Source organism: Carassius carassius, chromosome 23 (assembly GCF_963082965.1).
Source record: "Carassius carassius chromosome 23, fCarCar2.1, whole genome shotgun sequence".
Taxonomy (NCBI): domain Eukaryota; kingdom Metazoa; phylum Chordata; class Actinopteri; order Cypriniformes; family Cyprinidae; genus Carassius; species Carassius carassius.
Window position 1 is genome coordinate 20,910,213 of NC_081777.1, and position 24,970 is coordinate 20,935,182.

Consider the following 24,970-nt stretch of genomic DNA (forward strand, 5'->3'; position numbering starts at 1 on the left):
CCTGCCTGGCCCCGCCCACCGCCGGGAGAACGGCTCTAAACAAATCATTCCGTGCCTGTGAAGCAGTACTGCGGATCGCGACTGCCAGCTCGCTCATGCTGCGCACACGATCTCTGGCTGCTGACTCCTGTATCTAGGGGGATCTCGTGCGATACTGCCGTGGGAATATATATAAACCGCAAACATGTCACGGCATCACAGGACGCCGCTGAAAAACGAGGAGAGCGTGGTGGAGGTGAAGAGCAAAGTAAGTGAATCCCATAAATGTTGTATTAGGCTGCGTTTGACAGCGTGTGTGTGTAAACACTTCTGTTTACGCAGCTGTCCGCGGGAGCGCGTCCGTAATTGGAGGGTTTTCAATCCAACCCATCAGTGTTGGGGTTTGTGTACTAATCCAACCATAGATAGAAACGCTGATGGCGCTGTACGTGTCAGACTACGAGGCGCGAGACGAGCGCGCTTGGCTGGGATCATTATGACAGCAGGTCTCTGTCCGGTCCGTGTGATGTGATACGGGCTTCTGGTGCAGTGTGAAGGATCCTAGCGATAGACAGACGTGCGCAATGAGGCGATTGGGCCCTGTTGATCAATTATGCATGTTACATACCAACAACAAAACCCGAATCCCGCGGTCTAGGAAGAATCAGATCCTAATGATGCATCTGAGAGGCATTAATCATATTAGCAGAGCCGTGTAGGCTACTACATAGTAAGCAATATACTAAGCAGGTATTAATAAACAATTATACAAAAGGAAAAGTGCATTTGTTTGGAATACAGCTGGCACGAGGCCACAGTTAATTATAACCTTGTTGATGTTCATTGCTAGTGAAGATTGACCAGTTAATGTATTTCTTATCTGCGGGTGAAAATAGTTCCAAAAGAAGCCAAAGCATCAAGGTTTGAGTGTCACTATGCAATGCACACCAAAAGCCGGACTGGATCAACTACTGTGAGTGGATTGTAGCAGCCCCTTTCTGCTATTAGCCAGCTCCAATACCACTCCAGATTTTTTTTATCTCGCTACAAGAACACTGAAATGTGCTGTTAATCTAAATATCACCAAATTTTTTATAGTGGTTCTCAACCTTTATGACTCTAGGGCCCCCATTGTCTACAACACTATTCAAAGGCCCTGTGGATTTTCCAAGTTGTCCTTGATTTATTGGATAGGAATTGAAAAGGATTTTTACAATATTTTAACTTCCAACTCCTACCCGATAAAATATTTTAAACCTTGTATTTATTTATGGAATATATAAAATACTGTTATTAATTTACATTATTTTCCAGGTTTGCTGTGGCCCCCAGTCATCTCCTGCCTCCTGGTTGAGAACTGTTGTGTAATAGTACTCGACAATTGTCTAAATTAAAATGTCGTGATAAATCGTGATAAATCTGTTCATCTGAGGTCATAGATGCATAAAAAAGGCTTCATTTATGGGAGGAAACACTCTTTACATGACATCAGATGGTGCATGAATGAATATTAACAGCTGCAACTACTGATGTATGTTTAAAATATTTCATATATTTTATGACGTCTCTCATGGTCTCTATAATTACTAAAGACACAGACCACTTATTGTTGGTGTCTGGTGTATTGGAGGTTTTTTTTTTTTTGTCAGTGTGCCCAGTATGCTTATTGGAAAACCTCAAACACAATCTGCCAAACAGTGCAGGATATGTTTTATTATCCCTTCATTCTTGAGAAATGTTGGGTGGGCAGTGCATAGATGTGTGTGAAAGAGGAGAACAGTAAACAAAAGAAAGCTGTTTAGTAAGATTTCCAGGCCTGTATGTATATTTTTGCATGAACTGGCTAATTTAATCACCTGAATTGGAATTGGTTTTGGTTTTCATAACAGGCAGTGCAGTGTGTTTGGTGACACTCTTTTCTTCCTGAGAGGAAATTGGAGGGAAATGTTTTCTTTTCTACTTTTCTAGCTCTTGATGGGATCCTGTCTCATATTATCTAGCATTTACTCATTGCAAAAACATTTTTAGTTAGCATTTAGTTTAAAGTTCATACAGTTCATAGTGATGTCTTTTTTTCCAACAGGCCATGTTTTCATTGGTAAAGTATGATAAGTATGGCCTTTTTATCTGTATTGCTGTGGTTACCGTGGTGACCCACAGTCCAACAGCATTCCTTTTTTTTTTTTTTTTATTCCAGTTTTTTTTTTTTTTTATTCTTATTTTTTCTAAATAAGATGTTTATAGAATAAGGTGTTGATTCTTGTTATAAAGGGGGGGGGGTAATGTTGTATGTTTTCAATTGGGACGATAATGTATATATTCAAATATGTTATGCAATCAATGTGTGTGAAGAACAGTAAATTTGTCAAAACTATTTAAATTTTTATCTCTAAAACGCCAGTCTTTTTATTGACAGATTTACATTTTATCACATTTCTGAGTGAAGCGGGATATTCAACAAGAAAAAAAAAATGTAAGACCTGATTTATCCCTCAAGAATTGTGAAACTGGTCACAAGACAGCTGAAAAGGAAAGATGTTTTAGAGGGGAATCAAGTTATTTTGATAATAATTAAAAAGACATGCTTTTTTTTCCTCTGTTGAATTAATAATTTTGCAAAAAAGTATTGGAGAGAAACGTACAGGATTAGAGATGACAGAATGGAAACACCTTTTGAATCAAATATGTCGCTGATTATCACATCTAAAAGATCTATTTGCTTTCCTCTATTGTCAAATTTAAGAACCATCATCTTTGATTCTTTTTTATCAACCACAGGAAAAATCCTTTGATATTATTTTAGTGAATGGGCACATGGCCCTAAGAAAACTACTGAATGACTCCATATTCAGATGATCTCCAATATGACCTTGTATATTTTCCCACTCATATTCTCCATCTCCATATGTAAGGAATTCTCCATGGATACAGGATGCAGTTCCTCCTCATAAACTGAGCAATCTGACAGATTTTGTCCAATATGTTTAGCTGAGCTCCAGGGATGAATTTCTCATCCGCTCAGAGTGTGTGTGTGTGTGTGTGTGTGTGTGTGTGTGTGTGCGGTCTGGAGAAGCTCAGCTTTTTAATGCCACTGTTCTCATCTTTCCCTTTATCTGTAGCACTTGATTAGATTGACCCTCCCTTTGTTCCTCAATGCTCTTTTTTTTACCTTAATGGCTTCCTCCGAGCTGCAAGTCCACATCAAACAGCTCTACAGCTGCAGGAGCAAACTTGAATTTGGTACGAGGAACTGGCACTGAATGTGTCTGCAGACTCTTCATGAAAAGACACATCTGTGTGTGAAGTCACTGTTTTTTACAAAAACAGAAATGGATCACATTCACATATCTTACAAGGTCATAATCTGTTGAAGTCATAATTGATCTACAAAGCTAAGTGCTAGGCCTGTTTTGTGTTTATTGACATAGTTTAATTTGATTGTGGTTGTCCTGCAGTTTGAGGCCGAGTACCGAAGGTTTGCCCTGAAGAGGAACAGAGCCGGGGGCTTCCAGGAATTCTACCAACTGCTGCAGACCATTCACCGGATCCCCGGAGTGGACGTGCTGCTGGGATATGCCGACATCCATGGAGATCTGCTTCCAATCAACAATGATGACAACTTCTACAAAGCACTGTCCTCAGCCAATCCGCTGCTTCGGATTATCATTCAAAGGAGAGGTAAGTTGTTATGTTGCATGTACATCACAAAAAGGTCAGCGTTTGATGTTGTTTAAAGCTTAAAGGTGAAGTGTGTCAATTCTACACTACCAAATGGAATTGAAATCGGCTTTTTGTGGCTGATCTCAGCAAGAGCCAATGGTTTGAGTTTGGGGAGGGGCTACCCGTTTTTATGACCAATGCACATGAACCAATAGTTGAAGTCGGCAACTTTTTAATGTCTCTTATGCTCACCAAAGGTGTATTTATCTGATCAAAAATACAGTAAAAACAATAATTTTGTAAAAAAAAAAAAAAACATTTGCTCAAGAAACATTTCTTATTATTATAAATAATGAAAACAGTTGTGCTGCCCAATAGATTTTCCTTTAATGATCAGAAAGTTCAACAGAACAACATTTATTTGAAATAGAATCTTTTAAAACTATAAATGTTATCAGTGTCACTTTTGATGAATTTAATTCATCTTTGTTGATGCATCCAAAGGAGTTTGAGTGTTTGAATTTTTTTACAATTTGGTTCTCAATTAAGGCAGAAAGAAACCACACACTTCACCTTTAACATTCATCTCAACAATGTGAAACCAGGACGTGGAGGGGGGGGGCATTTTTTTTTGCACATGTGAAAAAGGGATGCAGCATAGCTGATGCATGTAGGTGTTTGTGTGTATGAGAGAGTTAGCCATTAAAATGATGTATCGTCTTGTGCTGTCATATGTAGTTATCTATCTAAAAGTCATTCTAGTAGTGTAATGTTGTGCACAAGGATGAGGGCCGTTATGGGCTATGATGAGATGTTATGATGGGTGGGTGTCAGCGTTAGATGGTGCCAGTCGGGGCCCATCTCTGTTTCATGGCTGTACTGGCACTGCGCCAGCCCCGAGGTGCTGAGTCTGATAACAATGCGGAGGAGTGATGAGCCTTCACCCTCATCTCTCACTTTCTCTCTCTCTTTGATGCTTTCTTGACATCCTTCCTTGTCTATATTCTCTTTCTGTCATCTTCACAACCTTCCCGCTCTCCCTTCTGTTTCTTCATCACTCTTAATGCCTTGTCACACTCAATGAGTTTTATTAAATCTGAACCACAGCACTGAGGAAATGTTTCGCTAATGCTATTAGGAATGCAATCTCATTGTCAAATAGTTCTTCCTTTATTTCATTGTTGTTTTTGCTTACGCCACCCATTCTAATCCACTATGAAAGGAACTGAGCACCATTGTTCAGAGTTTTAAAAGACTCAAAAAGGGAACAATTTTAACTATATTATTCGAACATCAAGTTTCAACTAGCTCCTACAGTTTTTGATGATAGGTAAGCCCAGATGGAATATTAGCATTTTCTGAACAGATTTTAAGGGAAATGTATGGAAGTAGGATGTAAACATAACACGTTACATGGATCTTAAATACTAAACTCTTATTAGTAGCTGAAAGCATTAATCATATAACCCAAAATGTTTAATTACAAAACACATATGGGGTAAGAAGGGTTGTAAAAGTTTTATAGATGTCAGCCATTTCCAATCAGTGTTGTTTTTTGTTGTTGTTTTTTTTATAAAAAATATTTTATAATAATATATAATGATAAATAAAATAATAAAATGAAATGAAATAATTATATATTAAATGGAAAAAGTTACACTTAAAAATGTAAATCTTAAACTTAAAATAATTAGAAATAAGTTTGTTGAATTATTAAATACAAAACATAAATAAAAAAAAATGTATACACATGACAAACACATAACAAAATTACTGAAACTAAAGTTAAAATGATAATTAATAATATGAATAAATATTTTAATGGTATATAAATAATATAACATGGCTTCAGAAATCTGTTAGTTCAGATTCTGTGTGTGCCTAGTGATGGGTAATGTAGTTTTTGTGGAAGTTATGATGGAAATGATCTATAAAGTGCCACTGCTAATTTTGGAGCTGAGAATCTAGAGATGTCATTGATGGCCCATCATGTGTTAAACTTACACCTGTATGTGAACATATATCCTATAGAGTGTTATATTTATTCATACTGTATATGCATTTACAGTGTGTGTAGTGTGTACTGGTGTTTGACTGTAATTAACAGGTAAATAGTAACATTGAATGTAGTATAAGGGAACTTCAGGAACCAGTGACATTGACATAAATTACACAAAGTGAGTTCTTTTTGGGACAGACTAGTTGTTTCAGATGGGAGAGTGCCATCGTGTGTATGCCTTTATGTCTGTCTGTGTGTGTGTGTGTGTGTGTGTGTGTGTGAAGGGTTGCCTCTTATGACATTAGGGAGAGAGAAAGTGTAGAAAGAAAGGATAAGATGCTTACATCCTGCAGTGGTTTCCGCCACTTTGGCTTCTGCAGCCTCTTATGGATGTGATTTGTGAGGGAAAGAGACAGCAATAATAGTCCTGTATTATGTAATCATAATTAGCATAATAGATGGATCTCATTATGTGTTCATAGTAATTCTGTAATGAGAAACTCGATACTTATTTAGTTTTAAACCAACGTACCTTCATACACACCCTTACATAATAAATCAGAGTCTTAGTTGTTACTATTCATTGTTAATTGTTGATAATTACACTAATACAGCTTGTTTACTGTATACATGTGTGGGGTTGTGTGCGCATGATGCAATTTCCCAGAGTGTGAGGACAAATGACTAAAGGTGACTCAACAGCCAACCAAATAGTTTCAGCTTTTTATTGCAAGCACAGAGATTATGCCCATTGTCTTAACTGATGTGTGAAACCACATGCATCAACAATGAAAACCGCTATCTACACCTATTTTTACAATTCCAAATAACTATTTCGTATTCGAATATATTAATAGAACTGTTTTGCTGCTTGATATTTTTGTGGAAAATCTTCTTAATGCCTTGACTGTCTCTTGTAATCAGTTTTATACATCCTTTCTAAAGTTAAGTATCTGTTTCAAAAACAAAGTCTTACATATTCCAAACTTTTGAAACAGTAGCATATATAGAAAAAAGATATTCTGGTGTTACAAATATGGTCGCCGGGTTAAGTGACTAGCCTTAAAGGAACTTTGAACACACTGAAAAAGCATGAACACTGACACTGCCATTTAAGAGTAGATCTGTATGTCTGAGCCAGACTTCACTCAGAGCCAGAAGGTCTATTATAGTGCTACAAGGCCATGCAACTTCTGACTCCCTTCCCTGGAAACTGCTCATAAATATCAGTTCTGTCTCTACTACTCTACTACTCACCCTAATGTTGTTCCAAACCCAAAAGACCTTCGTTCATCTTTTGAACCCAATGGAAGATATTTTTGAATAAATCTGAGAGCTTTCTGCCCTCCATAGACAGCAATGCAACTGAAATGTTCCCTGGCCCAGAAACGTATAACGTTGTTAAAATAGTCTGTGATGAAACGAAGAGAATACTTTGTCCGCAAGGAAAACAAAAATAACGACTTTATTCTACAATTTTTCTCTTCCTTGTCACCATACTCCACAATTATCGAGAGTACCACAACGCATTCATGTCACATGGACTATTTTAACAATGTACTTGCCTTTCTGGGTCTGGGAACATTTCAGTTGCATTGCTCTCTCAGATTTCAGATTTCATGAAAAATATCTTAATTTGTGTTCCGAAGATGAACAGGGTCTCACAGATTTGGAACGACATGAGGATGAGTAATTAATGACAGAATTGTCGATTTTTAGGTGAACTATCCCTTTAACTGCCATAGTATGAACTCCCACTGTATGAAATAAAGATTCTTGCGTAAAGATTCTTAAATTCTCATTTTGTGCTTCACAGAGAAAATCACAATACTGAGGACATGACGGTGAGAAAATAATGACAGAATTTTCACTTTTAGGTTGAAATGATGTTATTTATACAAAAATAGCATGCTTAAGGAAGTACTTGCCCCTGACTCTCAGCTCACATCTTGTTTATGAAGAGAAGTGTTGTCCTCACAATCCTTGTGTTTGTGCATGCGGACAAGTTCGGTGATGAAATGCTCACTGTTTGTGGCTAAGAGTATTAGTAAATGCCTATTTTTCTATTTAAAGAGCAAGGCGGCTTTAGATTAGCCCCCCTTGTCCTTGTACCAGCTCTCTTTGCGGTACTCAGGAACCCTGCTGCAGATTTCTGGTAGCCGGTTTTTCAGTGTGGATCTGTTTAATCATGCCCTGTTTGAAGGGGGAGGAAAGCCACATTTCCAGAGAGGGCTTATCGCTGTGGCAGCCGGGTAAAGTTTTGGGGGGGCTGTCAGTGGGCGATTACAGCTTCATCTGCTCCTTGGGAGAAATTTCATTTTTCTGCTGTAATAGCTTTTTTTTCCCCCTGTTGTTGTTGTTGACTGGTTATTTCGACACCGAGTGGAGGGACTGTGTTAAAAGTCTGGGGTTTGCATCGTGTTGGCATCTAGCATTAATGTGGCCTGGACTCACAATTCCCATTCCTTCTGTTGTTCATTGTTTTGATCATTATAAGCTGAGCTCGTTTTATATCCTTCACGTACACACTTTCCAGTCTTTAGTAATGTACTTATCTGTGGCTCTCTCCCTCCTCAGATCATGATAAAAGCATCTGGGTGACAAATGCTTGCGTTCTTTCCCTCTGATTAGTGTTGATAGATAACTAAAGTAAATTTTACAGCCTGGTGCTTCACATAAACTTCCCCATAACTGTGAGTTTATTCAAGAGGCCGTGGGATACTGACATGATTTGATTGCGTATTTCGTTTATTGAGGTATATTAGCTCTTTATTTTAGGTTTATGTTCAAATGTGAGATCTGATTATTGACATGTTTGTGTCAATAAAAGAGCAGGAACGAACAACCGACAGGACATGTTTTTAGGAATGTGGTTTTAAATGCGTCAGTATGATGATGCTTGCGCATTTGAACAGAAAACGCTGCCTGTGCTGATGAACATTTAATATGGATAATATCTGCAAATATAAACAGCTGGGTTTGTGATTTATAAAATAAAGAATAGTTTAACTAGAAATGTAAATTCTCATCCTTTTGAATGTCATAAATATCATAAATGACAACAAGCAAAATGCAAATAGGCTTGATCTAAATGGTTCTTCTTACAAAATTTTAAATAGCTTACATTTTTATTTGAGTTGTTTTTCTGTTCTTCAGAAGCATCAGAGGATACAGAATGCAGTATGTCACATGGATTACTTAAAAAAAAAAAAAATTGTATCTGTCATTTTGTCCATAAACCTTGTCCAGTACTGAAATTCATAGTTTTACTTGCAAAGATCATACATTTGACAGTAATTTATAATAAAATTTCAATTATTTTCACTCCAGATATAGAAGATAAATGACATGTTACCATTTAAAGGGTTAGTTCACCCGAGAATGAAAATTCATCCATCTTCTACTCTACTCCTAGGTAGGGATGCATGATCATGATTTTTCATGGCTGATTCTGATACCGATTTTTTACAAGCAAACTGGCCGATTCTGATACCAATTTCCGATTTTTTTTATTTATCTTTAAGCAACTAACAAGAAAGAAGGAAAGTGTGCATAAACAAGATTTGGTATTTAATGTAATAGGCCTAAATAGCTTTTAGCTATTAAAAAAACAATAACCGTAACCATCTGAAATTAACGGCAGTATCTGCACAGTAAGTAGCCTACATTTAATACAGACATAGATGGTACAGACATCAGCCCTTAGCTTTTGTTTTTGAATTGGGTTGAAACTACATAGAACTGGCCTTAAATTAAAAAACATTAACTGTAACCACATGAAATTAAAGGCAACAACTGCATAGTTCTACAGTCCAAACAACACAATCAACACATATTCAATAAGATGTTACTTAATCAACATTGAGTATTTGACTTAGTTTTTAAATTTGGTTTAAAAAAAAAAAACTCACTCACTTTACCAGTGAGACTAAATAAAAGTATGCTATATAACTGCATTATTCCAAAATGTTAAAATAAATTAATGTTGGTGCGAATAAAACAAAGATGCAAAGTGTTTCATTCATCCAATTTAAAAAAAAAAATAGGGTAATGATTCACATCTATATTTTTTTACTTGAGCCAATGAAAAATAAATAACTATTGTCGTAAGTAAAAAAAAATATAGATGTAAATCATTACCCTAAAATGTTTTAAATGGATTAATGAAACAACTTTTTTCGAGGGTGAGTAGAAGATGGACGAGTTTTCATTCTCAGGTAAACTAACCCTTTAAAAGGTTTTTACATTTACTGTACATTTAGTCATTTAGCAGATGCTTTTATCCAAAGCGACTTACAAATGGTGACAATAGAAGTAATTAAAAAAACAAAAGTGCTATGCCAAGTCTCGGTTAGCCTAACAGTACACAAGCAAGGTTATATATATATATATATATATATATATATATAATATAATACAATATAATATAACAAAACGAAAACAAGTAGATCGAATAGAAAAAGAATAGAGAAAGCTAGTGTTAGAGGCCTTTTTTATTTATTTTATTTACATTTATTTACAGTGTACTGACAGTGAATGAAAAGAAAGGCAAAAGAAAGAAAGACATTATTGATTCTTATCACATGGTCTTTGTTTTCTTTTGTAAGGACATTTAAAGGACTTGTAGAAATTGTACTGTAATTCATAGTTTTTACTTGTATTTACCTGTATTTTTCAGTAAAATTACAAATACACACTATTTTTAAAGTGTACCAACAAAACAAAAAGTCAAAGGTTTAGAATAACAATGATAGAAATGATAACAAATGAAATGATTACAGATGAATGTTTTTCATTTGAAGGTTGAATTATCTCATGGCATTCATATCAAGTATAGTCTGACAATGCCTTTATTTGAACTTCAGGCAAATTAATTATGATATTAGAGTTTTAATTGAATTTGGCTTTACAGAATTGTCTTGTAAAATGTTATAATAATCCCAGTAACACAATCATATATAAACACAGAAACCAAAATAAAATTAAAAACACAAATTTTACATAAATGTAACTAGCTGTGAATAGATTGATTGACACGAGGATGTGATGTATCCCGTGAGCTGGTGGGATTATCAGAGGTCCCTAATCAGATCTCGACCCCATCCGCATTTCTCTGACTGGGGCTTTTAGACTGAGACAGAGATTGATCTGGCTTTTAGTATGAGCTCATCTCACTGAGTGGCCATCCACTCATTCATCCCAGCAGATAATGGTGTCCCCTGAGCAGATGGGGACCAGTCACACACAGCCATGCAACTTTTGGGGGTGAAAAGCATAATTTCTTTTTATTTTTATGTTTTTTTTTTTTTTCTATTTTGAATTCAGAGTACGATATATAATCTCACCTGCTGTAAATCTGTCATGGTTTACAATAAGCCGTGCCATAACTCTCGATATAAAATTGTTCTAATACTTTGCCGAGGTTCATCGAGCAGCTTCAAGGAAGTGTTTATCTCAAGCCATGAGCGATGAAGCATGTGATTATGGGTAAACGGGTATGATGGGTGAATGTAATGAACAAAGACAGACACATTCCTCTATTGTTTGCATGGCACGTATACAAAAATTTAGATTAGTGGAGTGGATGGTTTGTTATTGTTATGAACATTGTCATGCTACATTTTATGTTTCTTTATTTATTTGAGGTGTTACAATTTTGTTAAATTTGTTTGGGATTAAATGTTTCTGTGTTTTTGAACTCTTCCAGTACTGACATTAAAGGTCCTTTCACACTCGAGTTTGAAATGTTTGCACGTTAAAAAATAAATACAGCCTCACATTGTGTCAAACACATTTACACATGGCCTCGAAAATTTTTAGCCGTCAAAAAATAAGAAAAAAAAAAAAATTCAGATTGGGTTCAATTTTTTTCTGTTTTTCACATCCGTAGCAAACACTTTGTTTTGATCTGTCTGACTGTGTGCAAGGTTTGGATGACGAAATACAAAAAAATGAATACAAAAATTTTGGACCTTAAGGCATGATGATTGCAACATCATGGTTGGGGGTTTGATTCCCAGGGAACATATGAACTGTAATGTACTTTTTAATCTGTTTTAGATAAAAGCGTGTGCCAAAGGTACAGTTATACCCATACAGAAATGATTAGTTGGAATATTTGAAATTTCAAGATGGCTTGTACTCCGACTTTTACTCACATGATGTGATTAATATTATTGTGATTTTATTTTATTTTATTTTTTATTTTTTTGAGTAGTACATCTGGACTCTTTCAGAGTCTGTGAAGATGGCATACAGGCTCCTCAAAGCTGTGGCAGTCTTCACACAGCAAGAGAAATCTCTTGTAGCTCTCTAGGTTTTCTCTATCCACGCTGAGAACACAAGGCTAATAAGAAGACAGGCACTTCAAGAGAGACCCCAGAGCCTAGAGATGTTTTTTTATGTGGCTGTCATGCCTCGAGAGTGCGCAGGGCACGATGTGTGTTTGTGTGTGTGTGACTATATTGAATTCAACAGAAACAATGTGTCTTATTAGTAACTGACATTGTCTATAGGCAGAAACCCCCTTGAAGCAAAATAACATTCTCTCTCCACCTTTTCTCAATCACCTTGGTTGAATAAGTCAGTGTGTGGCATTGTGTCCTCAGCTAATAAGTGAGGAATATCATATGTGGCAGGCAGGTGTAAATCCCATTGGCTGTATTGCTGGTTTTCGCAGGATGTGGAAGAATGGGAAGGATATTTCCCCACATGCCCATTCTGTGCACAATGATCTGAGGATTCAGCAGCTGTTGTGCACCCTAAGTCCCCTCTCTCTCTCTCTCTCTCTCTCTGTGTGTGTGTGTGTGTGTGTGTGTGTGTGTATATTTTCATGCCTGCACTTGTCTATGCAATGCTATGTATAGTACACAGGGTTATCTGGATGGCATGACAATGTGACATGCGCCTTCCATGCTGTTTTTGTTTTGACATTTTGGATGATATGGAAACATCATCCCAACAGTTACCATCAGAAATAATCCATTTGCACTGTGCTGGGAAGGACAGATGAAAGAAAGAAAAGGAAGGCAAATAAAGATCAAGTGGAAAGAAAGATATTGTAACAAGTTTTCAGTTTCATTCTTATCACATTGTCTTTGTTTCCCATTTGTAAGGACATTTTAAAGGAAGTTCACCCAAGTGAAAGTTCTGTCTTTATTTTCTCACCCTCATGTTGTTCCAAACCTGAATATTGCTATTTTTTTCCATGAAAAAAAACAAAACAAAAGGAGACATTTTGAAGCTCTTTCTGTTCAAGGACAGTTCATAGTGATCCCAGTTGTCAAGCTTTAAAAAGGTCCAAATAGCACTAGACCATCTGATTTGTGTGCTATGTTACAAGACTTCTGAAGATATAGGATAGCTTTATGTGTAGAAAAAAGAGGGAAAATATCATTAATATTGACAGTCTCATTCGTGTTTAAAAATGATTTTAAAGTACTGCATCAGTGCATTGCACCATTGATGTCACTTATTACAACAACAAAAAAAGCACCATGAAAGTGGTCTGTGCGAATCATTCACTATAATAAAAGACTTTTAAAAGGCATGTGATTTTTAAAAAAAATATACTTTCATTCAACAAGAGTACAATATATTGATCAAAAGAAGCCGTAAAGACTTTTAATATCATTAAAAAAATATTTAAAAAATGAATGTTTTTAAACTTTGATCTATTCATCAAAAAATCCTATATATATATGATGTTGAACTGAATTTGTCTAATTAGTGAAATAATCATTCAGCAGATTTTCATTAAAAAGATTTGATTAAGAATTGTCTGATTAGTGAATGAATCATTGCTGTTTCTCTCACAAACTCTCATAAACGCACCAAGCAGAACTGATAGATTTTGTGTTTGTATGTGAATAATGACTTAAATTTTCGTCGGTTTCTCCTATATTGTATAGCTTTTTTTGTCTCTTTTGGAGCTTGACAGTCCCATTCCCCATTCTCTTTCATTATATTGAAAAGCGTGTCCCGGGCATACTTCAAAAATTCCCTATTGTGTTCCACGGAAGAAAGAAACAATATGAGGAAAAGGAAATCATAGTCAGAGCTTTCATTCACTTCAAAAACCAAATCTAAATTTCATTTAAAGTTGTTAAATTGCGCATGCAGTCATGAGAGATGATAACTCCAATGTTTACATTTGATATTTTCAGTGCACATCTGCTTGACTGTTGGCCGACAGGTCAGTGGCCAGTATATTGCCAGGACACTCAGATCAAATGAAAGAAAGAAGGCAGGTCTGAGTTGGACCGACTGGTCTGCTCCACAGGTGCACTATTATCCAGCCAGCCACCATGACAGCCATATAAATGGAAGGCACTGCATAGTGCAAGAGAAACACGGGAGATTCCGTGACTGAGATGACATTGCTCCCATTTTTAACTGCATACTTGCTAAACTGGTTGTGGCTAATGTTAGACTGGGTTCTGATAGTGGCCTTTATGCACTACTCCCTGGATGACATGTTGTTTTTACATTTATTTATAGGGCCATTTGTGACAAATTTATGACTGAAAGGCATTCCGTATTCTCCTAGAAATATGCATTCTGATAAAAAGCAAAAACATGCACAGAAATGTTTTAAATATTAGGGTGTGTGCAGTCTTCGACAGTACAAGGTAAAAAAGAATGCTTGCTTTACCCGCCAGCTCTTTATTTTTAAATAGTTGTTTATCATTCTTTCCATTCAACACCGCATTTAGCATTTTAAGCATCACACTAGAATGTTTACAAGAGAACATATTAGATGAGAAGAGGATCTTTCTATGTCACTGTGATCTCATAAATAGCAAAGGAACTTGGAAGAAACTGTATTTCCTCATCAGTCACCTGAAGGAGGAAGTGCACATAGGAAGAACTTGGTTAAATTGGAAGAACTTCATTTGACTGTTTAATGAACTAAGTTTGAGTAGCAACATATCGGCAAGCATTTAAATTCAGATAATTTTGTGTATGTGTAGATCTGTAGTCTCATATTTCTGATTATATTGTAAAGAAAGTGTGTAAATTTATGCTTTGCCACCAGGATAAGTTCATCATTTATTGGTCCAAACATGTACGACATTCTTTCTTCTATAACTCAAAAGGAGAACATACTGCTGTACAGTTAAAGTCAATGTGAAAAGCTAAAAACAAAAATCTAAAAAGTACAAAAGTAGACATCATAATAGGGTCAAAAATATATTTGTGAGATATTTAGGGGCATTTTTCATTTTATTTCTTTTAACCACATGTAATCATACTGCAACTGGATGTAATTTTTAGTGTACTTACACTTACAGCTGTTGTCTATCAAATCAACATCAAATATTAAAGTACAGTAAATATACTCTACTGTTCAAAACTTGGGGTCGGTAAGATTATTGCTATTTAGTAAGTATGCACTAAAATGACAGTAAAGACCTTTTGTAATGTTGACAAAAGATTTATATTAATACTGTTCTTTTGAGCTTTCTTTTCATCGAAGAATCCTGAAAAATTTGCATAAAAATATTAAGCATCATAACAGAAATGTTACTTGAGCTTGAGCACCAAGTCAGCATATCAGATTTCTAAAGGATCATGTAACACTTCAGAAAAAAAAATTATATATATATATATATATATATATATATATATATATATATATATATATATATATATATATATATATATATATATATATAATATAATATTAGCTAGTCTGGCTGAGCATAAACTTTAAAATCAAAAATCTGTTTTATGTTAGCAATAAATTCACTCGGACTCTCTTAGGTCACTAAAGTATCTGCAGAGGCACTGTTAAACTCATCACTAGAAATAATGTATTGCCTAAAATAGAATGAAATATGTAACAGATAACAGAAGGAGGAGGAATTCACTACATGGGCATTTTTGTCACTTTCAGTGGCAAAACTTTCGTTACACACCAGCATAACGGAAGGTTTGGAATGTAGCACGAGTCATACAGTATAGGCTACTTTTGTGTTACTTTATATTCTGCCTAGCATTTCCTTTACTGTTCCACAGAAGAGAAAAAAGGTCATATGAGCTTGAAAATACATGAGGGTGAGAAAATGATGACAGAATTGGAGTGAACTATCAGTTTAATATGCTCCGCTCTCAAGATGTATAAAAACTTTTCAAATAGATGTGAGCTGTGTTTGTGTGTATAAAAGTGTGTGTGTGTGTGTGTGTGTAAAAGTATTATTCATTTGGGATTAGCAACCAGCTCTCATCAGCCTATGAAGTAATCCCAACAGAAAAAAACATTAGTCCCATAGACATCAGTGCACTGACATTAATAAACTGCACTCTTGCCGTCAAAACTCATTTATTGCAGGATATACACTACCATTCAGAAAGTAAAGAGATACATTACCAATGCTAATCACCATTACCATTTTTTAAAATAAATTAATTTTTTGTTCTTCAGCAATAGCTCTTTAAGATCTTTAAGCTCTTTCAAAAGTGACAGTAAAGATGTATAATTTTCTTAAAAGATACATTTTTCAAATAAATGTTCTCTTGAATGTTCTATTCTTTAAAGAATGCCGAAAAAAAGTATAACCATTTCCAAAAATATATTAATCAGGATAACGGTTTATATATTGATAATAATAAGAAATGTGGTAATTCCCATTATTAACTAATAGCTCATTAGTATGCCTATTATTATCATATTGACTGTTATTAGTACTTACAAAGCACATATTCTGCATAACCATATTCTATATCCCTAATTATAACCAATATCTCAGTGTTCAGTGCTAAGTTTGAATGGATCTTGTGCACGTGTGGCAGTGGGGATTGCCGTTGTTGTGGTGAAAATATGGCTGAGGCTTTGTCTCCAGATGGTTGTAACAGAGGATGAGGTCAGACAGTCAGAGCTGTGTGTGTGTGTGTGTGTGTGTGTGTGTGAACTCCAGACAGCCACACCCAAACAAATCCATAAGCACAAATGTTGAGAGATGAGGTGGAAGTACATGAGACAGATGCAGAACTAGACAAACATCCTCCATCTGAGATTCACATTAGGTGATAACACTAGGTCTTTTTCACTCTGGCGAGTGGAGCGTATTCATTTTAGTGCCCGTATTAACAGGTCACAGTCGTCACACTGCAATCATATACAAAACAATGCCGAATTGTCAGTACATGTAGAGGTTTGTTTGTTGAGTCGGTTTTAGTTTTGCTGTACTTAGCAGAAAAAGGTCTTAAATGCACTTTAAGCTTATATATAAAGCAGCTACTCATCCACCGACCATCAAGCACTTAAAAATATATTTAGATTAGTAAAAATGTTAAAAATCCAAATGTAGGTTGTCTTTTTAGCACAAATGGAAAGGGATGCTTCTCGGTCACTAGGCCATGAAGGTAATAAGATCCAGACAGAGATCCATGTGAACACACCTGTGATGTGGCAATGTCACCTGACTTCCTCTAACTTCCTCTAACAGCATCAGGTGTCTGCTCTTCTCTGCTCTCCAGCTGCTCTCCAGCTGCCACTCTGTCTTTTTCATCTGGACAAGCTTGTCCACCTGTTCTTTATACCTGCCTGCAGTCTACAGAGAGACTGACAGAGACAACATTGTCCAAAGTCCTAACAGAGTGGCAGCACTGAAGACCAGATCACATTTTGTAGAGGTTTGGGAAGGGACTAGGGCTATCAATTTAATCTTTCTTTCTTTCTTTCTTTCTTTCTGCTTGATTAATACATTATTTATCTAAATAAATATAAACAAATCTATATATCTGTCTTTCAGTCTTAATAACGTCTAATATTTTATTTATTTAACTGGCATACAGTATAATATATAGGCTATAATAATTTATGTAGTAAATTAATTGTGTGTGTGTGTGTGTGTGTGTGTTTATCAGGGTTCATTCAGATTTTTAAAAGTGAAATTCGAGAATATATTAATCCTAATTAATATATGAATTGAATATATTAATATTAAATCATACAGATCATTTAATATTAATATACTGCATTAATATATTAATAAGAATTGAATAAATGATTCCATAAATTGATATATCATTACTTTGACTAATAATTTAAACGTTTGACAGCTGTACATTTGCATAAGGATAAAAATGTGAAAATCTGGAATCTGAGGGTGCTAGAAGACAGCTTTTAAAGCGGTCTAAATGAAGTCCTTAGCAATGCATATTACTTATCAAATATAACGTTTCAATATATTTATGGTAGGAAATGTACAAAATATCTTCATGGAATATGATCTTTACTTAATATCCTAATCACATTTGGCATAAATACATTGATGTCATTGTCAAATAGTTCAAATAGCATCTCTGCAATCAAGTTGACAATATTGCCAGAAATGAAGTGTCCCCAAATACGCAAGCCAAAGGCAACAGTGGCAAGGAACCAAAACTCCATCAGTGACATATAAGATATATTGTCTCTCAATGCAGGGCCAGTATCACATCAGCACCTCGTCAGAAACACAGCAGCCATTCTCTGCTGGTGAGAGACACTGGCTCCACACTCAGCATGATATATGACTCCGCTAATAACCTAGCGATGTGCTGTGTAGGGTCGCAGTCAATAAGCTGTCCAGCCTTGCCATAACACTACATTATTAGGTGTTAACGCTGGGTAAATAAGCTCTCCTATACTAGCATAACACACTGCCGGAGGTAGTATCAGTCAATAAGCTATCCTGTTCCACAATAATATTCTTCACTAAGGAACCGAAGAGGAAATAATGATTCTTATAGTGGTTTGAGAAGAATTTAGGTTTTGTTGAACTGTTCTTATACCACAGTGTTGTTTTCTGAATGTACTATTGACACCATACAGTAGGTTTGTACCGATAGACAAAATCGTGTATCGACGATAGTCAGAGATATTGCCTTTGGCTGATACCAAGATGATTATTATTATTATTAGCAGGGGTGCACACATTTTTTTCAGACTGGTTCTCAGAAGAGAACCTGGAGATTTGGTTTGGTCCTCACACTGCATATAGCGTGACCCATTAAATGCAACTATAAAAAATGAATTAATAATAGTTTTAATATAAACTAAATAATAGTGTGTGATAATATTATTAAAAATAAAAAGCAGTCCTAGTATTAAATACAAATGCATTTATTTCATAGTAAATAAACGTAAAATAAAATGCTAATATTTACTACTACTTTGTTTGTTTGCCTTTTTAAGAAGAATCGCTTTATGTATTCCCCAATTTTAAGTCGCTTTGGAAAAAAAGCGTCTAAAAATAAATAAACAAAAGCGTTTTCATCATATTCAAACTTAAAATCAGCAGGCTTTTATTTTGGCGGGTTGTTCCGTTGAATTTAAGAAATCAATGGCCAGTCAGAGACATTCAGAGGAGTCATCACTTAAACACTGGAGTTCCCTATCAGGCATTCACTCTACATTGCTAAGATCGTGATGAGGGTAGGAGAGTTCCCACCGCGATCTTCGCAATGTCTCGCTCCCGTTCTCAGGGAACTGAGGTTGCGACAGTAATTGGAGATGTTTTGTTTAGTGCGCAAGCTTCCTGACCGAATTTTGCTCTCTCATGAATTCTCCCTTCATAAACAAAAAGTGCAGATGAACGTGCAATATAAGTATAAGAGATGTATTAATCAAACAGAGTAAATATCTTCACTGATTATAACAGGAGTATTTTTTTAAGTGCATTATCTTGTGCTAGACCATCAGTAATTATGTTTTTTAATGATGTAATAATGTTTTTGTGGATTTTCTGTAGCTGCTGTTTGAATAACTGACGAAAGGTAAGCATTAAAATTAAACTTAAAATAACTTGCAATGTTTTTATTAAATTGTTATCATGTTAAATTAAAATTCAGTCAGATTAAAATATGCTTCTAGCCTTACCCTGGAGTTGGTTCACTCTCTGGCTATGAAACTTAGTGAATAATTAAATAAATTAGCATGATAATATCATGTATCGCCGATCTCACAGACTGCCGATTTGACACGACCATATACAGTACATTGTCATGAACTCTGAGTCTCTGAGTCTGTTTAATGCAAATGGACTCAATACAACAAATATAGACAAAAAACATAAAATATAATTTAACATGTCCATATTTAAAAGGATTAACCTATGATTGTTCCTTTACTAGGACACCTGTGTGAACTTGGCCATAAAGTGTGTTTAGATACTAAGCATCTCGTCGGCAGACAGATGTTTCTGTGTGCGCTGCCCCTGAGGAAGAATCTCAAGTCTCTCTGTATCTTTGTAATCCAGAGAGCAATGTTCACAAAGCTCTGCTCAGTCTGTGCCTGCAGGCCTCAGACACCTGGGATGAGTTTTGATATTTTTATTGTATTTTTCAGGTGAGTTGGTGCTTGTGAAAAACTTTCGCTGCATTCTAGTGTTTAGGTTCTGGTTTATTGCTGCACCTTTCTATCCACTATGGTTCAGACGTGAGATTCATTCTAAATGAGACAAATACTCTTTTTCTGGTATTGCATGAGAGAAAAGCTGAGGGAGATGTCTTTGTCTCCTGTCTAAACTGCACATGGTTATTGGTAATACTAGCTGCTTTCTCATTCAGACTAGTATAATGTTATAAACGGTTCGGTAATGCTGTTATACTCACCCGACTCAGAGTTAATGTGCATCACAATCTAAACCCAACTAAAACTATACATACAGTATTGCAGTAATGCGAGGCACTCACTCAGTATCTCTGATTCAAACTGCTATATAATCTTTTTGACTGACTCATTAAAAGAACTGGTTCATGGGAGTCATTTGTTAGTGAATCGGACATCACAGCACGGACAGGTGTTCAAAACATGTCTTTTAATCATCCTTGAGAGCTCAATGCATCACGTCATTTAACTAATAAGTAATTATTATGAGATACAATTCCCAGACCTCATGTACATGCACCACCCACAGAAATTAGCACTTTTAGCTGTAAGTCTTAACCGTAATGATCATTTTGGGGGCAGGGTTGGGAGTTGGTATTGCCTGCTGTAAAGCCTAAGGCCAGTCCGTTACGCCCATCTCTGACCCGCCTGTCTGCCAGGATCCTTCTCTGCCTCCCACTCACCCTCCCTGGGCACCCCATCTCGCTCTCCAGCCCGTGAGCAGGTTTAATAACAGAGGCTGTCCTGATCTCTGTAGGGGTCCAGACACCAGACTAATGTTGTGAGACAGGGAAAGGGATGTTGTGTGTTGCATACTATATAAGCTACGTTCAGTCTTTATATGCACACCCACACATAGACAGTCAATGGACAATACCGTCTGTGCTCTGGATAAATATTTACACATTCATGCAGATTAAATATGAGGTCACACAAACACAGACAATGGTTTGTGCATCTCTATTGTTGTTGCCTTCTGTAGTGTCTTCTTCTGCTCACCATATCTCTCCATATGAGGTCAGAGTTCACCGCCCATCACCCCGTCCACATGCGATGGTTATTAATTAGATGTGGGCTGGTAATCTACCGTTTGTGGATCTTAAGACAAACCTGGTCCTGTAGTCAAACTACTAATTAATATAATCCCCAACATGTGATCTCCTCTTGAGGTGCATGCTGGGCCTTTTCTTTCAGATGGCACAGATGGTTTGAAATACTATTGAAGCAGGAAACACATTTTCAGATGTTGGAGATTTGTGAGATATGCATTTTGTTCTACCAAGATTTGCATTGCTATTATTAAGGTAAAGTTTGTACACCGTCCATGCTATGGATTATGTAGCTTGTTGAGGAGAGGTTTGCTATTACTTTTCTGTGTGGTCAGATTCATGATTTATGCCTGAGAGATGAATAAAGGAACTGGAAGGTACTTACTCCATAGCGTGGGAGAAGAATATCACTAGCCAGGTTTCCATCCACCAGTGTTGTTATTCTTAACTGAAACTAAAACAAAAACGGAAAAAATAAAGCTGAAAAGAAAAATGTAAATATAATATGAAAAACCTAAAAAAGTAAACAATTAGCAAACAAAATATTATAGTTGAAGTACTACAATTACTTCGATACAATAAATAAAAGATAGATAAAAGATCATATAAGCTGAATATAAGTGTAAAAAAGACAAGCAAATAACAAAATTACTAAGTAAAACTTAAGTACAATTAAAATAATGTATATATGACTAAACAAAAATACTACTGTTCTATATATATGTTAGGATGTTGAAAAGCTGGATGGAAACACCAACATACAAATAAATTTTTAAATTAACACATAAGATGTAAATTCGCTCACATAAGGTGGATAACCATTTTTATCTAAGACTTTAATGTATGCATTTGTCTGTGAGCTATAAACCTCACATAATTGTTTTATGTATTTTATTTTTATTTCTTTATTGTTCTTTTACAAAAAGCTAGTTTCATTTCTATTTTGCAGCAGTTTTCCAAGAAAGTGATGATTTGCTTCTCTTGAAAACATTGGATCTAACCACTGCCTTTTTCACAATTTATTTATTTTTTTGCAATATTTTATTTACATTAATTGAAATTGCAATTCGGATAAACACACATATACACACTTGCCGGTGAGCTCTTTTGACTTGGCCAAGTAAATAACCACCTAGCAACCTTAGTATAACCGTATAACAATACCCTGGCAACCACTCAGAACACCCCGAAATCTTCTGAAAATGTAAAAATGAAGAATGTTTTTTTTAAATTAAACTATAGAATTAGATGTGCACACTGAAGAAACCGCGCACAGTTTAATGATAGTCAGCAGACTGAAGAGAAAGTGTTGATAAGTTCCTGCTCTCAAAAGGCTGTGCTCTCATAATCATAAAGACTTCTCCATGAAGACCCACGCATAAAACCCTTGCCGCAGTTTAAAAATAACCAAAAACATTCTCCCTGCTGACGCATGTTACCTCCCACCAGATTCCTGTCAGAAGGGCTCTCTGTTCTCCGTTACCTGCTCATCAGCTAAAGCAAGTCTTGTTTTTTCCTTTTTCTAGTCAGACATTATCAGCTGTGATTGTTTGGATCTTCTATACAGTGAATATAATGTGCTGTGAGAGAGGCTTTGATTAATCTGCCTTTTAATCTGATTCCGTCTCGTGACCCTTGACCTATTGCAAGTGCCTTGGACAGATTTATTACAATCCTTGTTTGTTCATCCATCCATCCATTCCTGCCTCTTGGTTTTATTACAATCGGGTCTCTTCTGTTTTTCCCAACCTTATTGCTCGATATAAACATTCAGCAATCAATGTCCTATTGAATTCTGTCAGAGAACATTGAAAATAATAAATCTAAATTTGATTTACGGGGATCAATTTTATAAATGAGGTCATGGTGATGTGATACTGGTAGGACAGATGGTGAATCACACAGCAAGGCGCTTTGTATCTCCTTGAAATCATTTTTGGTAACAGGGAACAGTATTTTATGCCAGTGATAAACTGCACTACGTTGTATACAGTAGATCATTCTAAATTTAGTGGACAGATTTTGGAGTTGTGAGGTGGAGAGTCTGTCTTTTATGAAGCCAGTAAACAGGAGGAATTGGATGGAAGGAGATGAAAGAAACACATCTCAGTCTTGTTCACCTGAATCTTAAGGACACCTTAAATGTTGTCTGGGAAGCAAAATGAGGTTCCCTCTCTATATTCAATATCAGTTTATTATATATATATATATATATATATATATATATATACATTTTCTAGGACTGCAGTGTAATATATGTATTGGTGGGTCTGTATATTTTTTTATTTGAAAGTGTTTTTTTTTTTGTTTTTTTTAAGGCAAGAATGCATTCAATTAATCAAAAGTGACATTAGAGGCTAAGATGAATGTTACAAAAGATTTCCATTTCAATTAAATGCTGAAACGTACTTTTCATCGAAGAATACTGAAAAAAAAAAAAGAAAAAAAATATATATATATATATTTATATATATAATATGTTTTGGCAAACATATTAAGCGGCACAAATGTATTTGATATTCGTAAGAAATGTTTTGTGAGCATCAAATCAGCAAATTAGAATGATTTCTGAAGGATCATGGGAGCCTTGGTGTTTCATTAGAGACTATCAAAAATATTTGTATAAACTTAATGCATTCCAAACCTTTGACTGCTGATGCACACATATTTGTATTATCAATGGTTTCATCTTTTCTTTTTCTGCAAATATTCATATATATGACTAATTTTAGGGTAATTATTCAACACATACTGTATACACACAAAACAGTTTTTCCCCCTCTATCTATATAAATATAAATAACTATAGTTTCTCTCTGTCTCTCTCTCCTCAGATGTAGATGACCCCGTGCCCTTCCCAACAGGCTCACTTCAGAGAAGAAAAAAGGGCCTAGCTGGTCTACATCAACCAAAGCAGAAGTCCAAACCAGCGCTGCTCATCGGCCTTCCGCAGGATTTCCGGCAGATCTCTTCTATCATAGATGTGGACATCTTACCCGATACGCATCTCCGTGTCCGTCTGCACAAGCACGGCACCAACAAACCCCTCGGCTTTTACATCCGAGACGGCGTCAGCGTCCGTGTCACCCCGCAAGGTGTAGAGAAAGTTCCCGGTGTTTTCATCTCCCGCCTTGTAAAAGGCGGTTTAGCAGAGAGCACAGGATTGCTGGGAGTCAACGACGAGATTCTTGAGGTGAATGGTATCGATGTGGCAGGTAAATCACTGGACCAGGTCACTGACATGATGGTGGCTAACAGCCACAACCTCATCGTGACAGTGAAACCTGCAAATCAGCGGAACAACACGATGCACCATGCGAGTAAAACATCAGCTGGTAACAGTTCCGCTGGTTCGGTAGGCTCCGCCCCCTCTCATGACTCCGCCCCCAGTCCCGCCTCACAGAATGCCAGCCAATACAGCAACAGCAACAGTGTGGCTGAGGGTGACAGTGACGATGATCCTGACCTCATCCTGGAGAACGACAACCTGTCGACGTACATGCCACACCGTATGACTAATGGCAATGGCAGCCACGCTAACGCCCTGTCGTCGGGTGCATTTGCACACAGGCCCCTCCCACAAAGTGTTTCCTTGCCAAGTAGCAGCTCTTTAAGCTCCTTGACCACACCCACACACAACGGCAGCCCCACCAAGATGAGCAGTAGCCAAGAAAGCATGAGAGAGGATGGCAACTTCATTACGTTGTGAGCTACAGTAGGTTTTGAAACCTTTTATGCACATTTATAAGAAAATGAAGGAACTATTATATCATCAACTATTATTTCTCAGCCATTACTTTCGCAAACAACACCCTATTCACATTCTTCCCCAATGAATGAAGACCCTCGATCCACATAGATTGCACAATCTAGCTTGTGTGTGAGGGCATGAGGCTGTCATCGTAT

At 36.2% G+C, this 24,970-nt stretch overlaps 1 protein-coding gene across 1 annotated transcript; it reads left to right on the forward strand.

The window, feature by feature from the left end:
• On the forward strand, positions 1-24,970 carry LOC132101461 (partitioning defective 6 homolog alpha-like). The gene is made up of 3 exons (XM_059506450.1): positions 1-247; positions 3,435-3,657; positions 23,899-24,970. The coding sequence occupies exons 1-3, from the start codon at positions 185-187 to the stop codon at positions 24,771-24,773; spliced, it is 1,161 nt and encodes a 386-aa protein (XP_059362433.1). The 5' UTR covers positions 1-184; the 3' UTR covers positions 24,774-24,970.

Excerpts from the sequence above, each read along its gene's own strand:
- LOC132101461 (XM_059506450.1), top strand. The coding sequence starts at position 185 with ATGTCACGGCATCACAGGACGCCGCTGAAAAACGAGGAGAGCGTGGTG. Across the intron at positions 248-3,434 it reads TGGTGGAGGTGAAGAGCAAA|TTTGAGGCCGAGTACCGAAG; the intron begins GTAAGTGAATCC and ends GTTGTCCTGCAG. Across the intron at positions 3,658-23,898 it reads GATTATCATTCAAAGGAGAG|ATGTAGATGACCCCGTGCCC; the intron begins GTAAGTTGTTAT and ends CTCTCTCCTCAG.